Below are 21,304 nucleotides of genomic sequence, written 5' to 3' on the forward strand. Positions count from 1 at the left end.
ACAAGCACAAATAATATTTGTAAAAAAAAAAAGTTTAATTTTATTTATTATAGTAATAAACTATTTTATACATTACAGTTGCTTTGGTGTGCTTTTCTATGTGCTGAATACGTGCTGATAAGATCAGCAAGGGGGGGGTAAGTTACTGTGTAGAACTTCTGGCTAGCCATTTTGTTGCTGTTGGTTTGTGTCATCTTGAGTGTTATCAGTAGAGAAGTTTGATATTGCTATTTTGGTCGTAAATAATTCAGGTTGTTTCCTCAGATTTCTGTCGCTGTGTATCAGTACAATCGGGATTTACACTGCCAGGGTCACTGTAAACTGAACTCGGGTGTTCTGTGAAGGGAATATCCTGGCACCCCGGCGGTGTCCCACACTGTGGACTCCAGTGTCTTCTCTGGGCCAGGTGTCTGCTGAGCAGGAACGAGATCACCAGAGGTCTGGCTGCGACCTGTCTCAAACGATGCTTTGATAGCCTGAGGGTACCCGTGTCTGTAGTCCGTCTGTGTTCACTACTGCGGTATCTGAGAACTATTACGGAACTTGTGGAAACCAGAGTGCTAGACATCAAAGAGGCTTCTGCTGTCTGTCATCTGCTGCAGAAGGAGGTGACCTTACCACGGACTTACGTGAAGACGAAAGCAACAGGAATGATGCCCCTAGTAGCGTGTCACCTGCCAGCGACACTGGCAGCAATGATTATTATTTTGTTGGCTACCTCAGCAAAGAAATCGACAACCGAAGGTGGCAGGAACCAGAGATCCTTTCAGGTCGGGACGAGCACACATGACAGGATCACGCGCAGCAGCCATTCCTGCAGGCCAGCAGCCGCTCTGGACGTGCACATAAAGTTTTAGTCTTTAGGATGTCAGCCTGGACCCAGTGAGCTTTGTGCCCATTTTTGTGGTACATTCTCCATCCTCTTGCTTGAGGGTCTGGTGAACGCGGCTGTCACCTGTATTAAGACACTTAATGGGATTGTGAATCTCGTTTTCAAAAGAACAGCAATAAAGAATAAGCTTTCAGACTGCAGAGCTGAGGCTAAACTGTACTGAGAGCAGCCAAGGAGCACAATGAGGAGCTATTTTTAACACGGTTTGTGCATCCACTGTAGTATGTGGTGTGACAGGATCTCCAGTCGCTAGCATTGTTTCACTGGCCAGGATGAAAATCCAGCTTTCTTTTGCCTAATGTTATACCGTATATTCCCTGTGCTTACTGGAGAAGGTAAAATTACCAGAGTGAAGGCATGTACTTTTGGGGGTTTATTTTGAGGTCTCTAGAGGCTGTTCTCATGTTCTGAATTCTCCTTTATTTTCTTTGCTCGGGCTTTTCCTTCATCCTTAGCAGCCTCCCTGGCTGTGCTGCAAGCTTCCATTAGTGCAGAGAGGGACAGCATTGCCCACACAGTGTTCTGCATCCCAGCTCCCCTCCCCTCCTCAGCCCCTCAGAATTTCAAGCTCAAGGTTTGTAACTACACTTTTTCCCCAGATTTGTGTGCCAGATACCGAAGGCTTGTGTTCCACGTGCTGGCCCACCAGGCCTGGACTCAGATGAGCAGCGTCAGCCCCATCAGCAAAGAGCAGCCCCGACCCACCTGTGCCAGCCCCCTGCTCTTATTGACAGCACCTGGGAGCATGTTCAGAGCAGGGACAAAAGGTTTCCAGGCCATGTGGTGTGTGCTGTGGCTTCTGACTTTTCTCATCGATAACTGCAGGTATTGCTGCTTCTGTTTTGTTCTGAGTTAGCGTGTGCAGAGCAGCACCTACGCGATGCCTGGAGGTGTGCTTCGGGCTGGAGCTTGTGTAGTGCCCCACACAGGGAAGGGCTTGGGGCTGTGAAGGAGCACCTCGCTGGCAGCACCGCCTGGCAGAGGGCCCGCACCTGTGGAGCCTTCCTCGCCTCTTTGCTGCTGTGTGTGTGGCAGCTCTTGGGGACCCGTCCCCAGGGGTGCAGGGGCTTTACCTGGCCAGGTCTGTGGCCCTGGGACACTGGACTGGAGGGGCGGCAGCAGCGACTCCCGGGGCGGTCCGTGGTGTGTCGGCTCATGGCGAGGTGAGTGTTGCATTTTGCAATTTGAATTTTGTATTTGGTAATGAAGTTTCTTTAATTACTCTGTGGTGCATTTTAGTGTTTCTGTTGAGGTCAGAAGCACTCGGGCTCAGGGGTAAACACAACCAGCATAAACCAGCTCTTCTGTGCAATAGCAATGTCTTATTTGCTGCCTCCTCCATCACTGAAGGAATATCAAAGCTGTTTCTGTTCAGTGTGTGGCAGCAACACGTCTGCCTGGTGTGGGAGGGTGCTCGGCACAGCCCACCAAAACTCGGGGGGCCCCTCGCTTGGCAAGAGAAGGCTGCTGCGCTCCAGCCTGCCCGCCCACGGCAGGCGCCGAGACTGGAGGTGGCCTTGGCTGCTGAGTTGCTTTCCGTGCTTGCCTTGTGCCCGACTGAGGTAGGGTTGTTATTACGGCGTATCCAATTGGAAAATGCTGAGAAGGAAGCGGTGTTGCTATGGTATTTATTACTGCCAGTGGTGTGAGGGGTTTAATTGCAACAGGCACATAGCATATAAAGAGTATTAGCAAATACAAACGATTTTCACCTAGAAGATTGAGGGTTTTGTTCCTCTCACTCTTATTCACCACAACCTCAGTGTTGGTATGTGGAAGCTGGGGGGGAATAACCTGTCCTATTTTAGACTGAGTAAAAACCTGTGAGAGATCCAAAGCGAGCATTAGAGTAACTGAACTCCCAACATGTCTGTCAGAAGCAGATAGGAGACGCCTGCACACAGCTGTATCTGTGAAAGACCTGCTCAGACCTTGTCTTTTTGTTTGTTTTTTCCTTTCCCCCCTTTCTAATTAAGTGCAAGCCCCCATGTAGCACAGCCAAGTTCAAATTTTAGCTGCCCCATGGCACAGGTGTAGGTTTAAAACAAACTTAACTTTGGCAGGTTCATCTACTATGATGGACTCTCAAGCTTTTCCCTAAAATTCCCACCTGGTACTGATGGAGGCAGGAGTGCGTGAGCAACCTCCAAAAGCTTGCTTTTGAAATTACTTTTGTTGCTCTACACAGTGATTTATTTTTGTTGGGGTTTTTTGTTTGGTTGATTGGACTGTTTGGTTTTTTTAAAGCTTTGCTCACTTGTAGAGTTCTCCTTGAACATGTTTCTGTTCAGGTAGATGAGGAATGAGGCAAAGGTACGGCTTTGCTGTTAATGCCTGCCTGGGGGGACATGCAGCCCCTGTGAATGTCACCGCAGTTTATCTGTGCAAATCTGAGGGGGACGTGCTTTGGTACAGGTATTTTTCTTCTCCTAGCTGAAATACACATCTTGGGGAGAAAGAAACTGTGCTGGACTATCAATTACGCGTGTGGATCTCCTATAGAACAGGAGCACTATGGCCTCCTCTTCAGCAGGGGTTACCGCTGCGGGGGGACGCTAAGCAGCCGTAGGGCCCCGAGCGCCGCATTAAACCTGGGAGCCACTGTGTGCTCAGCAGTAGGACCCAGACAGCTCAACAAGAAATGGTTCCCTGCAGGCGGGGGCTTACAGTGCAGGAAAATACAGATGGCTTTCGAACCTCCCTGGCAATCTTTTTTTAGTGAGTTTTACAGTTAAGCAGAAGGTATTTTAGAAGAACTAACGATAACAGGAAAATTTATTGAACATTCTCAGCTGTGGCGTGAGGATAAGAAGGAGAGCTACGATAATCCCTATGTAGCCCCAAGTCAAAATAAAGTATTTGTTTTGGTTTTCCTTTGGAATGATAACACTGCACATGCAACCATATTAAACCTGGCTATCGGAAGTGCGGAGACAGAAATATAAACTAAAACAGTTCAGCTGGAACCTACGCTGAAAAAATGCTTCTTTAAAGAAAATGTGCAGAAACTGTGCATGAACCACTGCATGAAACTACCGTTCTGGCAGCAAGAATTGTAATTAGCTCTATAAAATGGGGGTGGGCATGGCTCGTTTGTGAACTGCAAATAAAGCAGCAGCAGTCAGGTGTGCTTAGAAGCTGCAGGCTGGTTGCTGTGACCTCAGTGGTAGCCCAGGTGTTGGGAGAAGAGTCTAAGGTGGTGGCAGTAAAGGGAAGACGTGTAGAACATAGCCAAAGCACAGCCTTGGGTACGTGTCCTGGTGGGTTGAATCTGCTGCATTTCCTTTGCCCAGGAAAATTGGTTATGGAAGAAACCCAGCTGTGTCTCAGGAAAGCATCGAAAGCAAGCTTAGGAAAACAGAGGGTGAGAGCGTGAGTGCAGTCTGCAAACCCACCAAGGGACAGGCAGCAGGAAGGGAGCAGGAGTAGCTAAACGAAGGCACAATGATGGCCCAAAACCAAATGGGACTGACTGCCCAGGGAGCCCCTTAGGCTGGAGGTTAGAAAGGGCTGTAGCCCTCCCGAGTTACCATCATTCCAGCAGCTGCTGTAGCTTCGGTAGCGGTAGGAGCTGTGAGGTACTTCACCCTGCCTGGTTGTCATAGGGTCACCCTATGTTGTCATAGGGACACCCTGCCAGTGTCATAGCGTACCCTTGTGTTACTGCCAGAAGCCTTAAGATTTGAAAGATTTTGCTTGGAAATATTATTATTATGAGAATGCTATTTTTCTTAAAGCAGAAGTTTCTTCAACCAACATTAAGTAATAGGCAGTGCATGGTCTCCAAGTACTCAAAAAGCAGTATGCTGTTGTGTTTTGAATGACTGTCATAATTTTTAAATTTCTATACCACGTAAGGGCTCATATTAAACTTGCAGTTGTTCTTGGTGTCAGAGGTTATTGGCATAACCGTTCAAGGAAAGCAGGACATCTCAGAGACGGAAGACCCTTTGTAGGTCTTGTATTTTTACCAAGCAATGTTTGGCAGGATTTGATCAGATTGAGGAATTCTGAGAATAACCTCGGCGAACAGTGCTAAAGTCTGGGCAGATGGCACCAGCAGTGGAGTGCGAATTGTGTCAAGGGTCATCACAGGTGACAAGCTCTAAGCTCAGGACGCAGAGCTCGCTTGCTCACATATCCCTAGTGACCTTCTGGGACATCGCTGTCTGGAGTGCCAGGGGCTCAAAACCTTCCTGGGGCTTGAAGGGGTTAAAAGCACTTAGTTTCTCCAAACCCTTATGCTTGTTGCCAGGCGGGGAGGAGGTGCAGTCAGAGGTTCCCCTGCTGATGCATCCTTGAGTCTCCAAGTCTGCCAAGGTTTTCTCCATGGTTCTTCCTCCTCTGTGTTTGCCATTGCGTAGCACAGTTCACCATGGGTCTGTGGTGCCTGGTGGTGAAGTGGAGCCCAGGGTGGGCAGGGTGTTGACGCTGCTGCATGCTATTTTAGCGTAAAGTAAAGCCACATGTGGGGAGGGCGCTAAAGGGGAGTGAGTTACCTCCCCAGGCCGCAGCTCTGCCTGTGCTGGGGGCCCGGCAGGTGATGGTGGGGCTGGGCAAGCGCTGGGCTCGCTCACTAGGCAGCTGGCCCTGGGCAGATGTTTGCCAAGATGGGACCTAGGCCGTGCCCTCACTGTGTCTGCAGCACCGTCCTGAGAACTGAACCTGCTCACGCAGTGGCCTTGAGGCAGGATGCCAAGAGGTGGGCGAAGGCAGCTGAGAGATTGCTGAAGCAGCCCGGAGCAGAGATGTGACAAAACGAATGTTATTAGCCTGTAATTTCAGCAAAACTACCACCTCAGCACAAAACTATTACCACAAGAGTAAAGAAAGCCATAACTATAAATTAGCAGTAACATAAAGAACTGTCTCATAAATGCTTATTTTTATCTCTGTGATTTGGCTTACTATAAGGCAATCCTCCCACATACCTGAGACCCTAAAACCTTAACCCTTCCAGCAGCACTCTGGGGAAAAAAAAATCAACAGGATCTTCTTTTTTCCCCTAAGACTTTCCTTTTAGATTCATTTACCAACAGTGTGGATGTTTCTGGTCTTCTAGTATCATTTCTGGTCGTTCTATTTTTGCCACCTAATTTTGGAAACTCAAATGCACTAGTGCAGGGATGGAAGCTCTGTGGTCCATAAAAATTAATTAATTTTGTCAAGAAAGATCAGCTCTAGAGGGAGTGCTAATACAATTTAAACTTCACAGGTCATAACCAAAGTTGTGTTTCTATATTATTTCTTCAGTAAGCTTTAATTTTTTTCAGTGGTTGGCTGATGCACTTGTCAGCCATGATTCACTTCAGCTGCCCGGCCATATGTAGCGTTTTCCTGAAGTCGCTGTGGATGGGAATGCACTGTTATTACCTGCCGGTACCACCTCACCATCGCTGGGGAAGGCGTATGCCTCGGGTAGCCCATTTCATTTGACCACTTGCTGAAAGGCGCTGGTGTGCGGGTACCTGGGGGCATTTACGCTCAGACGGAGCTGGCCCTGGGTATGGCAAAAGGTGGCACAGCCTGGCCTGTGGTCAGAGTCTGCTGTTAAATCCTGGCGTTAGCTTAATTTGCTCTCACCCAGACCTTTATGACTCCCAGCATAAGGAGTTTTTCGAGCATTTGGAAATTTGATTCCCCTGACTGATGCTGTCATGTACTTTTCATCCTGTCGTTATCTGCCTTGGGTGCTGAGCGCATGCACCCTTTTCCTCCCAGAGCTGTAGTTCCCGAGGCCAGCGATGCTGATGCGCAGCAGGAGGCCTTACGTTGGTGAAGTTTGTGGAGTGGTGCTGGGGTTGCCTGCAAGTCAGGGCTTGGCACTCTTCAGGCTCAGTCTCTTGTGCGGTGTCCTAAGTGTATGGGTCAAATCTGTTGAATATTTTCTTTCCCTCTTTGTCTCCTCCTGGGTATCGGTGGTACCCCTGAAAGCCTCTCAAGCTTGCAGCTGCCAGCGCTTGCCCGCCAGGCTGGGGTTGCCTGAGCTGAGTTGGTCCATCCACAGTAAGCTGAGGTGAGGGTGAGTCAAGCTACGGGCACCTGGGTTTCATCTCACTCTCAGATGCCCTGGCAGGACCTGTGCTTGACATGACTGCATTTGTTGGAAGTGGAAGTCTCAAAATAGTTGTCTCATCTTTTCTTCCTTTCACGTGCAACTAACAGAGGAACCGCTCCACAAGCAGCTACTGGTGAAACTGCTGGATGTGGTGCACGTGCACACAACACCCCCGTGCATCCACATCTGCCACATCTGCAGGGGTCAGCCAGGATGCCCACTAGGGAGGCTCGCTCTCAGAGGTCCCTTATTAGCACAGATCATTTCTTGTATTGCCTCTTTACCCTCATTCCTCAAAGGTGTTACAGCCTCAGAGCTCTTCCCAGGCTTTGCAGAGAGCAATATTTCAGCTGTCTCTGCTGGATTAAAATATATGCCTTGACTAACAAGTGGCTGTGTGCTGAGCCGGTTATTTTGCAAAGCAGTAACAGGCAGCGCTACTCAGGGAAGGGGGGACGACTACAAAGCACAGGCAGAAGAAGCTGTGACAGACCACGCATAGCAATCTCCTCGCGCTTCACAGCTCCCTGAGGAAAATCGTGCCAGCATGCCCGAGGAAGGCAAGCCTCCCCTTAGCAAGTGTGAGCTGCAACCGGCTCAAGGATTAGCAGCGATGGAGGAAATTAAGCAAGCGTGCAAGAGAAAGGACAGGCCCTGTGTTATTGCTATGACTAATAACTATGAAAACCTGCAGCAGTTTTGTTAAGCTGTTTTTCTTCTGACCTGTGGTAAGCTGGTTATTCCAACTAAGCTGTTTTGAGCTCTGAGATGTGAAAGCGATACATGAGCAAAGCCTCGCGTGCCCTCTATCAATGCAGAACTAAAGAGCCACTTAGCATAATCTCACCGTCCCCAGTAATAATGATGGCTGGGAGGGCTTTGCTGGTAAAGGAGAGGGTTGGGGGAAGGATGTGTGCGTGTGCGCGAGAAACTTGATTACTACAGCTTTGCGGTAGCCATTAAAGCCATATACTACATTTGTCAAAATTACTTGTAAGCTTTGTCAGCCATCGCATGTCTGTCTAGCTCAGTTTCAGAGCCACCACCTTGGATTTTTTTTTTTTTGTCATTGCAGTCTTGTGACTTTTAGGATCCATCAGCAGTAGTGTGCCCCCCTACCCCCAGACTAGAAGTGCTTTGCCTTTGGTTCAGAACGGCCAGTGTCTGTCTTTGGCAATTTGTCAGCTGTTTCCTCGGTCCCTTACCCAGCTCTTCCTTAGCATTTTCAAGTCTCGTTTTCCCCCTCCCCTTCCCTCTTTTTTTTCCTTTTGTAAGTGGGCTGGCTGCTTCAGTCTTTTCCAGATCTGCAAACCCCCACCTCTCTAGGACTGTCACAGAGGACTTGCTTGGAGGATGGCACTAATGGTTACTACACAGTTACATCAGGTGCCATGTGATAACAAAGACTCAGTTCTCAGGTCACGCTGGGGAACGTGTCTCCAAGCTGGAGGTACAACCGACTATGTGCGTGTGACGTGCTCGAGCTCTTAACAGGGCCGCGTGCCTGACCAAGCGCGCCCCATGCCTTGCCTGCTGGTGCTGTATGGGCAGGGTGGAGCAGGAACTGTGTGAGTGGGCTCGTTCTTGAAATGTGTATTTCAAAGTAGCAGGACAAAGAGCCACTGGAAAGACTGAAAGAAATCTATTTATCATATGATAAATATTTACGGTGTAAGAAACAGTATCTATTACTTAAATTGCCTTTTTTTTTTTTTTTTTTTCCCCCCTAAAATTGTGCAAACACTTCATGCTTCTGACTCTGGACTGCAACAGCAAGAGTCTAAAGGGAAGCATCATTTGACCTGCATACTACTCTTGCGAATGCTGAAGTCTCACCTTAACTGATCTACAAAAGGTGTATTTGCTTTTTAAGCTCATGCCATTAGGGAATGTATGGTCCATGCAGTGCACATGAGGGACAGAAGTGACCAGTCCGCACTGCACCCATCCTGCAGGCTTCCAGTGCACAGCAGTGGAGCACTTACTTTTCTTACACCAAACCGTAGCTTTTCAAGACCATTCTCAAGCCATCAGTCAATTTCAGCTTTATTTATAGAAACAGAAAAGGATACAAAATTATGAAAGATGTATAAAGCACTGAAAAAAACCCAAAATAATTTTAGTTCAAAATAAGCATACTTTAGATGACCTCAAGGTCATTTCCATATTGGAGAAGGAAGTTTTTGCATGCATACAAATTGGAATCTAATCACTTAGTAGCCTCTTGTTTCATGTAATAATGGTAATTGATAAGATAAGAATAGACTCGACTTTTTGCTTTAATGCTAATTCCACTTCATTAGAAAGTTTGAATTAAGTTTAAGAAAGTTCTTGCCCTTAGCTCAGGTCTACTCCAAAATAGAGGCCAATCTCAGATCGTTTTAGTAATTTGGAAGCTGAGAGTAATAAACTTCTTTGTGGCTGAGAGGATCCCTGTAATCATCGTAAGACAATCAGGAGGGCCACGTCTCTGGCCAGGCAGCATTCAAGGTAAGTCTGATTTTTAACAGTCCATGGTATCTCCTAGAAATTACTTCCAGGGGAAATCATGGCTTTCTCATGGCGGGAGGTGGGAATCCTTCCCTAAACTTAAACGGCTGGAGCTTCTGCTCTGAAACAGCAAGAGATGGGCTTCATCTCCAGATGGGTAGAAAGCTGAAACCTCTGCTCTTATTTCTTCAGGAATAAATGAAGGGGAAAAAGGCAGCGGCCATAGTTCTGAGCAGCAGCGACACCAGGAATGCATGCACTAACCTGAAGCCTCTTAAAGGGACTGAATTCCTTGTTGAAGGGATAAACTTTATCAGACTTGGCTGGAGCTGCAGGAGTGATGGGCAGCAGGATGCTAACTGTGCCAACAGGCTGAAATGGCTGCCGCGGGGCAAGGAAGAAGTTTTGACATGAGTCCTTCTGCTTTGGGTGCAGGAAGCTGCTCTGGAAGAAGCCCTCTCCAGCACTGGTGGCCTTTTTCCAGGCCTAGGGGGAATGTCTAACTTTAGAAAGACTAACAGACTTCTGGCTGCTCTTCAACATCAGTTTAAAAAAATAATAGCCTGGAAGACACCACTTGGCCAGACAGGAGCAGGGTCTCCCCTTCCCTCAGAAAACTGCGTGCTGAAGCACTCACGCAGCCCTGATGCTGGCAGGCAAGGCAGGACCTTCCCAGCTCTGGGCAGCCCAGTCTTTTGGCCAAAAGGCTGTTGTAACAGGTCTGGCTGATTTGGTGCCACTATATTGGACCATTCAGATTTTTTTAAAGTTCTTAAAATGCCACTGTGTCTTTAATATTGCAGGAGCTGATTGCCTGGACACTGCAGGATGAAGCGGAGTGAACAGATCTGCCATCCAGCCAGACCTGGGTTATCTCCTTTCGTAACATAAAAATACAAGAGGCAGACTGAACAGTTCCCTTGCAGGCGGGATTCACCCCATAATGAAGGTAATATTATATGCTTTAACACAAGGCAGAGAGTGCTTAAAGCCCAAGGAGCTGTAAGATCGTATTTGATCAAAAAGAAAAGCTGTTCCTTAAGAAATGATCTGCCTCCCTAATCCCCCCTTTTAAACAAACAAATAAAATCATTCCCAAGACTAGCAAAAAAGGGTGGTGTTTTAAAGGCAAAATTTTAAATGAAGACATTAAAGAGAAAAAGCAGACTTTTCTACCTACTGTAGCAAAGTAGCTTAAGGCTGAACTACTGCAGTAGTGAGAATAGCAAAAATGTTCTTATATTAGAAAGCAATCAAGAAGAACTGATGAGCATCACACCCTTTATGGAATAGTGTAAGCGCAGGGCACAGCCCTGTGTGCCCCTAGGCAGAGGCTGTGAGAGACTGGGCTTTTTGAATTCTGCAAGGTAGGAAAATTATTTTTGCTCAATGTCTCAAAAGAGGCAGCAAAATATTGGAAGAAACAAAACCAATCTTCAAAGTATATAAAATACCTATTATGAGATGCATGCTTCCAATATACCCAGAGTCACAGAGATGCCATTTTATAAAAAATAACATAATTGAAAATGCTTCATAATTTCTCCCAATCCCCAGCTGCAGCCTGTCAGTGTTTCTGATTCAATTCCTGAATTCACAGTCCAGAATCAACTAAATGAGCTTTTTGTTTTAATACATCGACCAAAGACTTGGTTTGGCACATCCTTCTGCAGATAGGGCATCCAGTGTAGAAAAGCCATCAACCTGTCTTAAAAAAATCATTGGTTTGTGTCACTCCTAATTCACAGCGTACGTTTGCTCCCATTCAATTCCAACGTGAGAATAGCAGTACAGGAAACCAAGAACAGTCAGTGTCGCCCATGGCCAGCCTATAAATAGAAAGACAGACAATCTTAGTCAGAATAATTAATGAGTGCTTCAAGTAGAATACTCGTGGGATGACCAACTTATGATGCCTCTAATTAATTTTATTAGCAATTCAGTCTCATAAGTATGTAGAGCCAACCCACAAAATCTGAAAGGGGAAATCTGCATTGTCTAATCTTCAGGGCTGCGTGACCCCTGCAGCCCTAGTCTTTTCCATTTTCAGGGAACCAGACCAGATTTATTCCCACTCTGCACCTAAATGATACTTTCCTGTTTCAGTCCTGTCCTTTGTAGTGGGTTGCTCTATCAAGCAGATCCCCGAATGAACCCTGACACTTTAAGATTGCTACAGTGCTTCCTAGGCACAAAGGGATGCATAGTCATAATGCAGGTTATTAAAAATCAGAACAAATCCAGTTAGCTGTTCTGCACAAAGAGTTTAGGGAAACATCTGAGCAAGACTGTTTTGGGTACCCTGCAGCTGGGTGTAAAAATTGCTGTATGTGCTCTACAGCCCCATAACAGCTAATGGGGTCAGAACACCATTGTGCCAGTGCAGAACAGACAGCCCTATTTGCCTTATGTATTCTTGCTAGACTGCTTTTTAACTAAAAAACCTGACTCCTCCAATATATAAAACTTTTTTTGGGGAAATGGCATGTTTTGCTATTACTTCATATTCTTTTTAGTGAAAGTCACCATCTTTTTACTTGAACTTTTAACAGCTAAAAGCAATACGCAGGAGGTCACAAGCCAAAAGGTCTATTGCTTTCCAGTGGAGTTGTGGATCAATTGAAAAAACAAGTAAATGATTTTGCTTTTCTTCATACCTTTTATGTCATCTCTCTTCCCCTTCTCCATCCTCCTCCTCTCCTTAGAATTTATGAAATTAAGAGTTTATAGGTTGAAACCCACAGCATTAGTCCCTAATGTTTTTCAGTGCATTTTGTCTGGGGGAAGGGGGCGGGGAGGAAGGTGTCTGAGGGTTTTTTGGTGTGTTTTTTTATTGCCATTGTTGATGTAAGAATTTCAGTTGTGTATGACTGGTTTTGTGCACACCGTTCTCAAAATACCAGCACCTGCTTTTGAAAGAAAAGCTTCAGTGCTCCCTCTTGGGCAAAATTCTGCTCTGAAGGAACCTGCTGGTAGGCATGAGATGACCCATTGGTCTGGAGAAGGGGAGGAGAGGGGTTGTAACCTCTCCACAACCCGATACTCCTGGAGAAGCGCTTTCTGAAGGTGTGTTTACAAGGTATTTTGCAGGCTGGCTTTGTCCAGGATTCAAGCCAATTCCAGCCTGGAGGCTGCTTAATTGTGCTAATGTCTAGCTGAGCCTTAGCTTAATACCCTGCCCGCAGCAGGGCTCGGGCTTGGTCCTGCGCTTCTGGGGACCGCACGTGCTGCAGCCCCTCCTCTGTGCTCTGGGAGCCTGGGCAGTGTAACGCTTCACCCTGGAAAAAGTTATTTTCTTCCCCCTCCCCCCCCTAAATAGTGTGTTTGCTCCATGAATCTCTAATTGTTCTGGCCTTGTGTTGTGGTAAAATACAGTCTGGTAACCTGAATGATTTTCATGGAGACATTTACAAATAATAATCACTCCAAACACCCTAAGTGAAAAGTATACTTTCTGTTTAATTATTTGTTTCACAAAAACAAAATTGCTGAGGTATCTCCAAAGGGATTTTTAACAATAAAATAATCTTGTTTGTTCTTCGGTGAAATTAGGCTCCTGTAGATTGGATTTCACCTTCAACAGCAAGCTAAAGCCCAGTTGTGCTTTGTCTCCGATAAAATTGCACGTGAAAGTCTGTCAATAGATGTAATAAAAACATGTGTCTTCTGGCAGCAATATTGTGGTGGCTGCTTTATATAGACAGAAAGTTTAAAAAGGACAGTGTCCAGAATGGCCTTTTTTTTTTTTTTTTTTTAGAGCACTTTTAGAAACTTTGCTAGATACATATTTTGCATTTTTAAATACTTTAAAGCTCTGGTACACAGAAAATGCGCCAACAGTATTCTTTAGTGTGACTTGCTGGTTATCCCCAGCCAGTGTTAAGAGATCTTGTCAGAATACATAGGTATGCACTGGAACTCTTTTCTAGATGCTTTAGATTTACGATAAGATTCCTCCATAGTGTCCGCAGCTTGGGTTCACGGGGCTCTCATGCCCCTATAATCAGGCTTCTGTTAATCCTCCAGGAACACAGGGAGTCTCTCCTGTACAGTAAGAGGTGTCAGGGGTTGCATTCAGCAGATTACCTCCTCCTGATCTAATTAAGATGAAAAGGAAGGGGGAAGACAAAATGACCTGCTTTGGGAGAGGGAAAAGGGGAATATTTTTAATTTAATCCTGTTACATGTATTCTAGGATGATCCCAAAGCATTTCTTGCTGCACAGGCGGTAGCCAGCTCCAAGGGAGGCTGAAAGAGAAGGCACCTCGGCCTTGCTGGCCCTTTCCTGCCATACAGGGACCACGTGCACTTCTGCCGGGTGTGGGGAATACATGTAGTGCTTCCACGGCAACTGAGCAAAGCAAAAGCAAAGGTATGTTTTGCATCCTGCTCCTACGCAATCCTCGATTAGCTCCGGTCTACTCAAGGCTGGTGCATTTGCACAAGTGCATTCATACCCGAGAAGTGACCCAAGGACCGCCTGAAGCAAGCAGGGGATCTAGACTGTTTTCACTCATCTCTTCCATTTTAGGATTGGATAGAAAATAAACCTGTTGAAAAGACTGAAGCATTTGGTCTGCAGAAGGTGATGTTGTAGGGAAGGACACATCGAGCAGTGCTAATCCAGCAAGGACACAATTTCAAATTCTGTGTAGCATGTAAATGACCTGCGTATTGTCCTGGTGTGTGACCTCGATAATCAAACAGCAGCACGAGCTTCTCTTGCAAGGTAAGTTCACAGGAGCCTTCTCCTTGCTTAAACACTTTCTCCTTGTAAACCCAAACAATGAAACAGCACTGATGGTCTCAGATCTGCAGTTCCAAGGAAATCCCTCCTTTTGCCCTGGGCCAGCAGTGTAACCTATGGTCTTCTCTTGGCCTTTTGCTGACTCCCATTCTGCTCCTACTCTCAAACACTATTCAAGGGGCTTTTCTTTTTGGTGGCTCCGCAGCTTTACCTTATCACCCTAAAACAGCGTCCTCGCCTGCACTGTACCGTTCCCCAACTTCTGCTTGGAAGGGTATGTGCCTGTGTTCTAGATCAGTAGCTCTCTACAGAGTCAGACACATAAAATGTACTCTTAGAAACATTACTGGGGTTAAATCAAGCACTAAGCTGTTAGGAAATGATTGAGTTAAGTTTGTCTATTCAAAAATGTCACATACCACCTTAAATCTTACAATTTCTTCACCGTCTTCAGTAATTTGATTTTAGTCTTGAAAGCCAAGATTCATGAGACAACTCAGATTTTCATAACTTTTTGTAGTGGAAAGATAAATTAGTATTCATTAACATATATACTATTTGTAAATCCAAGGACAATTTCATATGCTATTTGCAAATCCAGCAACATTTGTGAGCTTTACCTGCACAGATTTCTTTTAAGGCAGCTGGACCTCCCTCTTAACAAAGGAACGCTGGGTGAGAAACATTAAGCAGAGAACTTGGTCACGATTCTATTATACAGGTATGCTGCTCCACAAAAAAATCAAGCACAAACTCCTTTGTGAAGAGGACAGTGAATGCTGTGGTGAGGTAACAGCAGTGCTTTATTCATCCATCCATATGTTAACCTCCTCCCAAAGAAGTCTCCAGTCCCAATTAGGCACGGGGCAACACAGTTGCACACAGATTATCTACTACCCAGTAGCCTTGCTGGTTTAAAACCATGTTTTGCTATGTTATGTACTCAGCTTTCAGCATAGTAAATAGACTTGTTTTCATTACAGAGCCAAGACAGAAGTAATACAAGCTAGCTGCAACAAGAACAGCTTTTGGAGTTACTCCTTCCTTTGGACTTCCTACTCCTCTTCAAGAATGCTTCTGGATACTTCGCAGACACATAGAGAAAGTTGTTTCTGGCACACTCTGGATTTTCAAGTGAGTGGGGTAAAACTAAGCTTTAAACTCAAAAGTAACAGCCTGGATCACAGCTCTCAAAAGACCAGTTATATCCTCATTACCTCAGTTCAAATAATTTGAACCAACATGTATCTATAAGGAAGCTCTTTCAAATTTCCTAATCAGCTATAGAACTGCCCAAAACATTACTTGTATGATTCTTTTTCATATCCAAGTTTCACATCATCATCAAAACAACTAGGAAGTGACCCTATTTTCCTTCCAATGGGTGAGATGTAACAGAAAGGGGCCATAGCTGCATTTTCCAAAACCTCCTTAGCAGCTTTTGGACCTTAATGTTATTCTCAGATGTGATTTGACCACAGCCCTCAGAAGTCTTCAAGTACAGAGCAGTTATTAAATCAACTGATGTCAGAAGAAGTAAACTCTTTGAAAAGCTTGACTTCAGGAGTGTGCATCTTACTCTGACTTTGATTTGGAAGTGCTATAACACTTAGCACTTGGGAAAATTTATCCTTAAACAAAAGTTCACATGTGACGAGGCACTGAAGCAGCTCCCCTGTAAAGTGGAATTAAGGAGACACGATGGCGGGGAGTAACACGCACCAATCCATCAAGCAGAATAAAAAGCCAAAGCAAACCAGCATTTGAAGCTATGACCTCTCTTGCCTACAATTACTAACATCCTTAAAAGACCAGTAAAACCGCTACATTTTCAAGAAAAATAACATGTTCAAAACTAAAGCTCAGTTGAAAGAAACCTATTATCTAGCCCAATGTTTGAAGCGCAGGATAAACTCTGGATTTTTTAGTTTTAATTTCAGGTCTGTTCACTTCCAGGTGGACCCCTGCTGACCGTTACAGCATGTATTACAAACACTGTGCAGTCTGATACCCAATTACTCTTTAAGTATTTGGAAAAAGAAACCCTATTATTTTCAGCTGCGTTAGCATTCAGCCCGCAGATGTGGGACTGGATAACTTCAAAGCACATTAGAGGTGATCTAATTGGTTTACATAAAATTGCTCCATGCGTTGTGCATCAAGTTTTCCAGCTGCTCTGTACACACAGACATGATACGTACAGCCCTGCCTACTGCTGGGTCTGGGTAACGCTGCATTATGCACTGTATTTGCACAGCTGAACAGAAACCTAACATTCATTGTACTATCTTTTCACAGATACCGTTCTTCCAACAGACCAAGCTCAGTGTTGCAACGAAGAGAAATGGAAGAGACTTCTGGTTCTCCCGGAGTTCATTCCTCCTCTGAAGGTACTAAAGCACAGTATGAAAGGAATCATAATTTCCAAACCTTGGTTTAAAAAGTTCTTTCTGAGGGCTATTCTTGTCCTTAGAATACACCCTTCAAAATACAGCACTCAGATGATAAATAGCAAATTCACCTTTTATAGAGGAGGGGCTTCCTAAAACCTCCTTTGACATGCCTTAGATGCTAATTCCTTCCCATCTGCCTCCCTTTACTCACCTCTAACCAGCCCAGACAGGAACCTGGGTATTTTCAATTATCAAGTGAAGAAAAAGAGCCAAGAACAGCCTTCATTTTCTAGCTTAACTAACTTTATCATACATTAAGCCAAACATTTAAGAAATTATATAGTAATTAGTAAATAATTAGTAAAATAAATAGCAAACAACTCTGTTCCCAGGTGTAAAGAAAACAGAAGCAATTATGGAAGCATTAGACCTATTTGGAATTTAGTAAAGTCAGCTTTCATGTTTTCATATGTATCTATGTCTGTCTCTCTACATATATATATATATATATATATATACCTATTGCCCACTTCTTCAGTTTCTAATCAAATGCTGCTATTGCTGGACTCACCCTTAGCAAGCTCTGGGGTGGTTTATTAGTGGCTGACAGCATTGCCCTAAGCACTTTAGTGTTACAGCTCATCCAAGAACAAAATTCAGAGATGGGAGATACAAGCAGAGCTAGTACAAAACTGGGAAAAGCTCTTCTATATATTGAATTATACCCTCTCTGTGGTAAAGTAAACTTACTGTATTACTATATAGTAGGGCCAAAAGCAGAGAAGAGTAGTCACGTAAGATAACAAATGAAGACATGTAATTCACTTTTTGTGTGGCTGCAGCATATATGCATTGCTTGCTATACTGAGGTACAGCAGCTTAATCAGATCAACAGAAAATTTATTTATATATCTAAATCACCCAGCTGTACCCCATCCCAATCACATCTGCCCCATCTCCACTGATCTCTGTATACTCTGCTTGAGCTGGCGAGAGTAGGCAGTGATCTAAAGCTGATTTAAAGAATTTTCCCCCAGTTTATCCTCCCACAGCTCTGCAAGCTCTATACCACTTAGAGAATTTGATTAGAAATGCAGTTATTTTCTTGAGCAGTGCTATTAGAAGACTTTTTCTGTGTGCATCAAGTGCTGCAGATACAAGACGTGGCCAAGGAAGCAGTCTTCTAATTATTTAAATTCTTCCTACTCTCCTGGCATTGGTGATCAAATTTTTTCTTTTTCTTCTTTTTTTTTTTTTAAATAATCCATATTTGAGGATAGGCCCTTAAAAATAAAGTGCTTGCAATACTCACTGTAGCTGCTCCTCTTCAAATCCAGCAGAATTTTTAATACTTGAAATCTTAGCCTAATGACTAATTAAGGCTCCCAGTTTCTGGGTTTAAAACATAAAATGAAGGGGCTACAAGTTTGTATTATTCAAGTACTTAAATGCAGCTGGGGTGATTTTCTAAATTAATGACCAACTTAGGCATTACTGTCTGTGAACACCCTGTATCCTTGTGCAGGAGCTTTTACTAATAAGCATTTTATTTTTGCATACTTCTAGTTCAGCTGCTGATACATAAACTTCTGCTGCTAACAAACAGGCCTGGAAAGAAGAGCCAATGTAGAGAATTTAACTTCCACTTTACTGGCTTCTTGGCTGTTGTGTGGGAGCACTCAAACCAAGGATATCAAATCACATCTAGAGAACAAGTCCTGTGAGGAGCAGCTGAGGGAACTGGGGGGTTCAGTCTGGTGAAGAGGAGGCTCAGCTGGGCGGTCCTTATCTCTCTCTACACCTACCTGAAAGGAGGTTGTAGGCAGGTGGGGGTCTGTCTCTTCCCCCAGATAAGAAGCAACAGGACAAGAGGAAGCAGCTTCAGGTTGTGCCAGGGGAGGTGTAGACTGGATAATAGGAAAAATTTCTTCACTGAAAGGGTGGTCAAGCACTGAACAGGCTGCCCACGGAGGTGGTAGAATCACCATCCCTGGGGGTGTTTAAAAAATGCATAATGTGGTGCTTAGCGATATGGTTTAGTGGCAGTCCTGGATGAATGGCTGGACTTGATGATCTCAAAGGTCTTTTCCAACCTAAACAATTCTAGGATTCTACTTCCAGACATTCATTCAGGGATAACTGCAAGGATAGCGAGGCAAGATCCAGTACCTAGAGGATAATGAATTAAATTGCAGAAGAAAACATAGGGCAAGGAAAGCCCTAACCTGAACTGCTGCTACTTTCGGCCTCCTCATTGCACACGTTGCCAAGGACAGGCAATAAAATCTGCCAGCAAATGCACAGCCCTCAAAGTCCCAGCTGGGCATCTCCATCCTCTCACCCCACGTACGGCAGCACAGATTCACAGGGTCTGTATATTCAAGATGCCACCTTCTCCCACTATTGGCTCCCAGCAAACAGCTCCCACATCTTTCCACTGCATAGCCTGGAAGCAGAGCAGCAGAGTGACGCAACCAAGGGGAACCAGCCTGGGAGACTCCAGACTGACCTTAATGCTGTAGATTTCCAGGTGCTGGAGATACTTAAGCTTCAAGTGTGGGTAAGGTCCAAATATTCGGGAAAAGTATTACTGTACAATAAGAAGTATTTCAGAGGAAAGCCAGAGAAATGCTGTAAGACTAAAAAAAGCTCTCCCATACAGCATCTGGAAACAAGACTGAAAAGGACAAAATCCTTAGCTGCCAGGTCTAGATCTGAACCTCAGCCAGGTATACCGGCAAAAGCTTCCTCTTCAGTAGACATGAAGTAGTTTCCAGCTAAAGACATTAACAAACGTATAACATAGTAGTCTACTTACGTGAATTTAAAATTATACTGTGCTGGAGAATACTTACAGCTGTGGCTTTCTGAGGAGTACTTACCACTGCTGAGAAAAACTGAAAATGGATCAGTAGCAGTCCAGGACCATCGTTCGCAACACAGGATGACTGAAACTTGCCCCTATCAGCATTACTGAGAGCAGAAAGCTGTAGTCTCTTAGTGTTTTCTCAATGCAAACAGGTTTTATTTAGCAGAAAGAAGTCACAAGTGGCTGTGTGGAACCACACTTTATCATATCTAAAGTCATTTTACTTCTGTGCTTGATGGCACTGAAGAAGGTTATGTGCCGACAAGGACTTTCTTAAACAACAGGAAATCAATTCAACCTATGTCAGGGCTAGGGATACCGAACATACTTTTTCCTATTAACTAGCTAAGGTGCAAATAAACAATTTCATAGACAGAGCTCAAAAGATAGGCCTATCCTATAGCTTTCATGAAGCACCTCTCCCCACAATTCAGTGATGATGCCAAAACTATTCGCATTGCATTAGATATGTACATAAATAAATAACCTGCTGTGTTACTTAATAATGCTGGTATCTGCATGCATAGATTCTACATTTTGTCTTTGGAGGCAGAACCTCATTTACTGCTAACTAACCATAATACTAGCACCTCTCCAGGCACTGTACAACATAGATCATTTCCCCTGTATGTATCACAGAATGTGAGCAGGATGATGCTGGTAACTTTATTCTGTATTTCTTGAGGATTTTTTTTGTGGTATTATCTGACCCTATTTCTACCTTAGGCATTTTTACTTCTAAACATTCTATAAAGCACAAAAGACTCATAGGACTTATGCCTTCTGCTTCATGTTTTAAAATAAAGCTCCACCCTCTGCTATTTTTTCCAGCAGAGAGAGTTCGTGGAAAACAGCCTGAGATTTTAGCCAGTAATCCTGGTCTCACACATTTCAGGTTGACCCTGGAGTAATTCAACAGAAATCGAAAGAATCAAATTCAGCGGTAGCACAAACATGGATTAAGTGTAAGGAAGACTGCTAAAAACTGCCTGGAAGAATGTTTCTGCCACAACTGCTAATAGGAAAGGAAAACTAAACAAACAGCTTTAGGTTTCAAGATTAAGAAGGGGCGAATCTGTAAATCCAAAGCAACCCTCCTTTTCCCTCCCAGGTCTTTAGTTGAAAGATTACACACAGCTAATGTGAAATCAAAGCCCACAAAATATGAAATCTCAGTGTTGTTCATGTATTTTTAGAACAGAGACAAAAGCTTTGAAAAGCATTATTGTAAATAAAGATGCATTTCTACCTGGAAACAAGGCTAAAGAGCTACCTTTTCAAAGTGTTATGCAAAGAAAACATTTTAGAGTAATACATCTGACTTGGCATGCGTAAGGACAGCACTGCCCTTATCAAATGTCTACTCAAGGTGTTCCCAGAACAACCTCCTTAAATACAATGTGAACAATTACAGAAAGATAACGCTTGCAAAGATTTTAGGGCATTTTTCACTTGTAATTATTTGCTGAGAGCATTATAGGCGCCAATCAAAACATCAGAGCCACAAGCCTCTTTTTGTCACAGTTGCAAGATGAAACAAGAAAATAGAGCTAACTCCCCAGAAGAATATGAGCATCCCAAAAGCAGAACTGGGAACACTGCTGCTGCCTAGCAGGACCCTGAGGCGAGCCTGTCTCTTACTGAGCAGAGATACTCGTGTTACATATATATATATATATATATATATATAAAGACATGCTGAGCAGAAGGGTGACAACTTCCTCTCCACTAGAGCTTGAAATTTCAGGAACATTTCTGTATCAATCTAATTGGAGTTCTTGGATTTAGGTTTGTATGCCAGCCTTTTTGCATACAACAAAAACTTCTCTAACCTTTTGGTGCTAGGGAGTTCTTG

The 21,304-nt window shown here is 44.3% G+C and overlaps 1 protein-coding gene across 2 annotated transcripts in view; it reads right to left on the reverse strand.

Moving 5' to 3' along the window:
- Positions 1-8,983: 8,983 nt before the first annotated feature.
- Positions 8,984-21,304, reverse strand: part of HHAT (hedgehog acyltransferase) — a 162,444-nt gene continuing 150,123 nt past the window's right edge. For both annotated transcript variants that reach the window (XM_056357456.1, XM_056357455.1), the window contains one exon: positions 8,984-11,269. In XM_056357456.1, coding sequence (XP_056213431.1) covers positions 11,178-11,269 — 92 coding nt within the window. In that variant the 3' untranslated portion in view covers positions 8,984-11,177. The remainder of the gene's footprint in view (positions 11,270-21,304) is intronic.

Source organism: Falco biarmicus, chromosome 12 (assembly GCF_023638135.1).
Source record: "Falco biarmicus isolate bFalBia1 chromosome 12, bFalBia1.pri, whole genome shotgun sequence".
NCBI classification, from domain to species: Eukaryota; Metazoa; Chordata; class Aves; order Falconiformes; family Falconidae; genus Falco; species Falco biarmicus.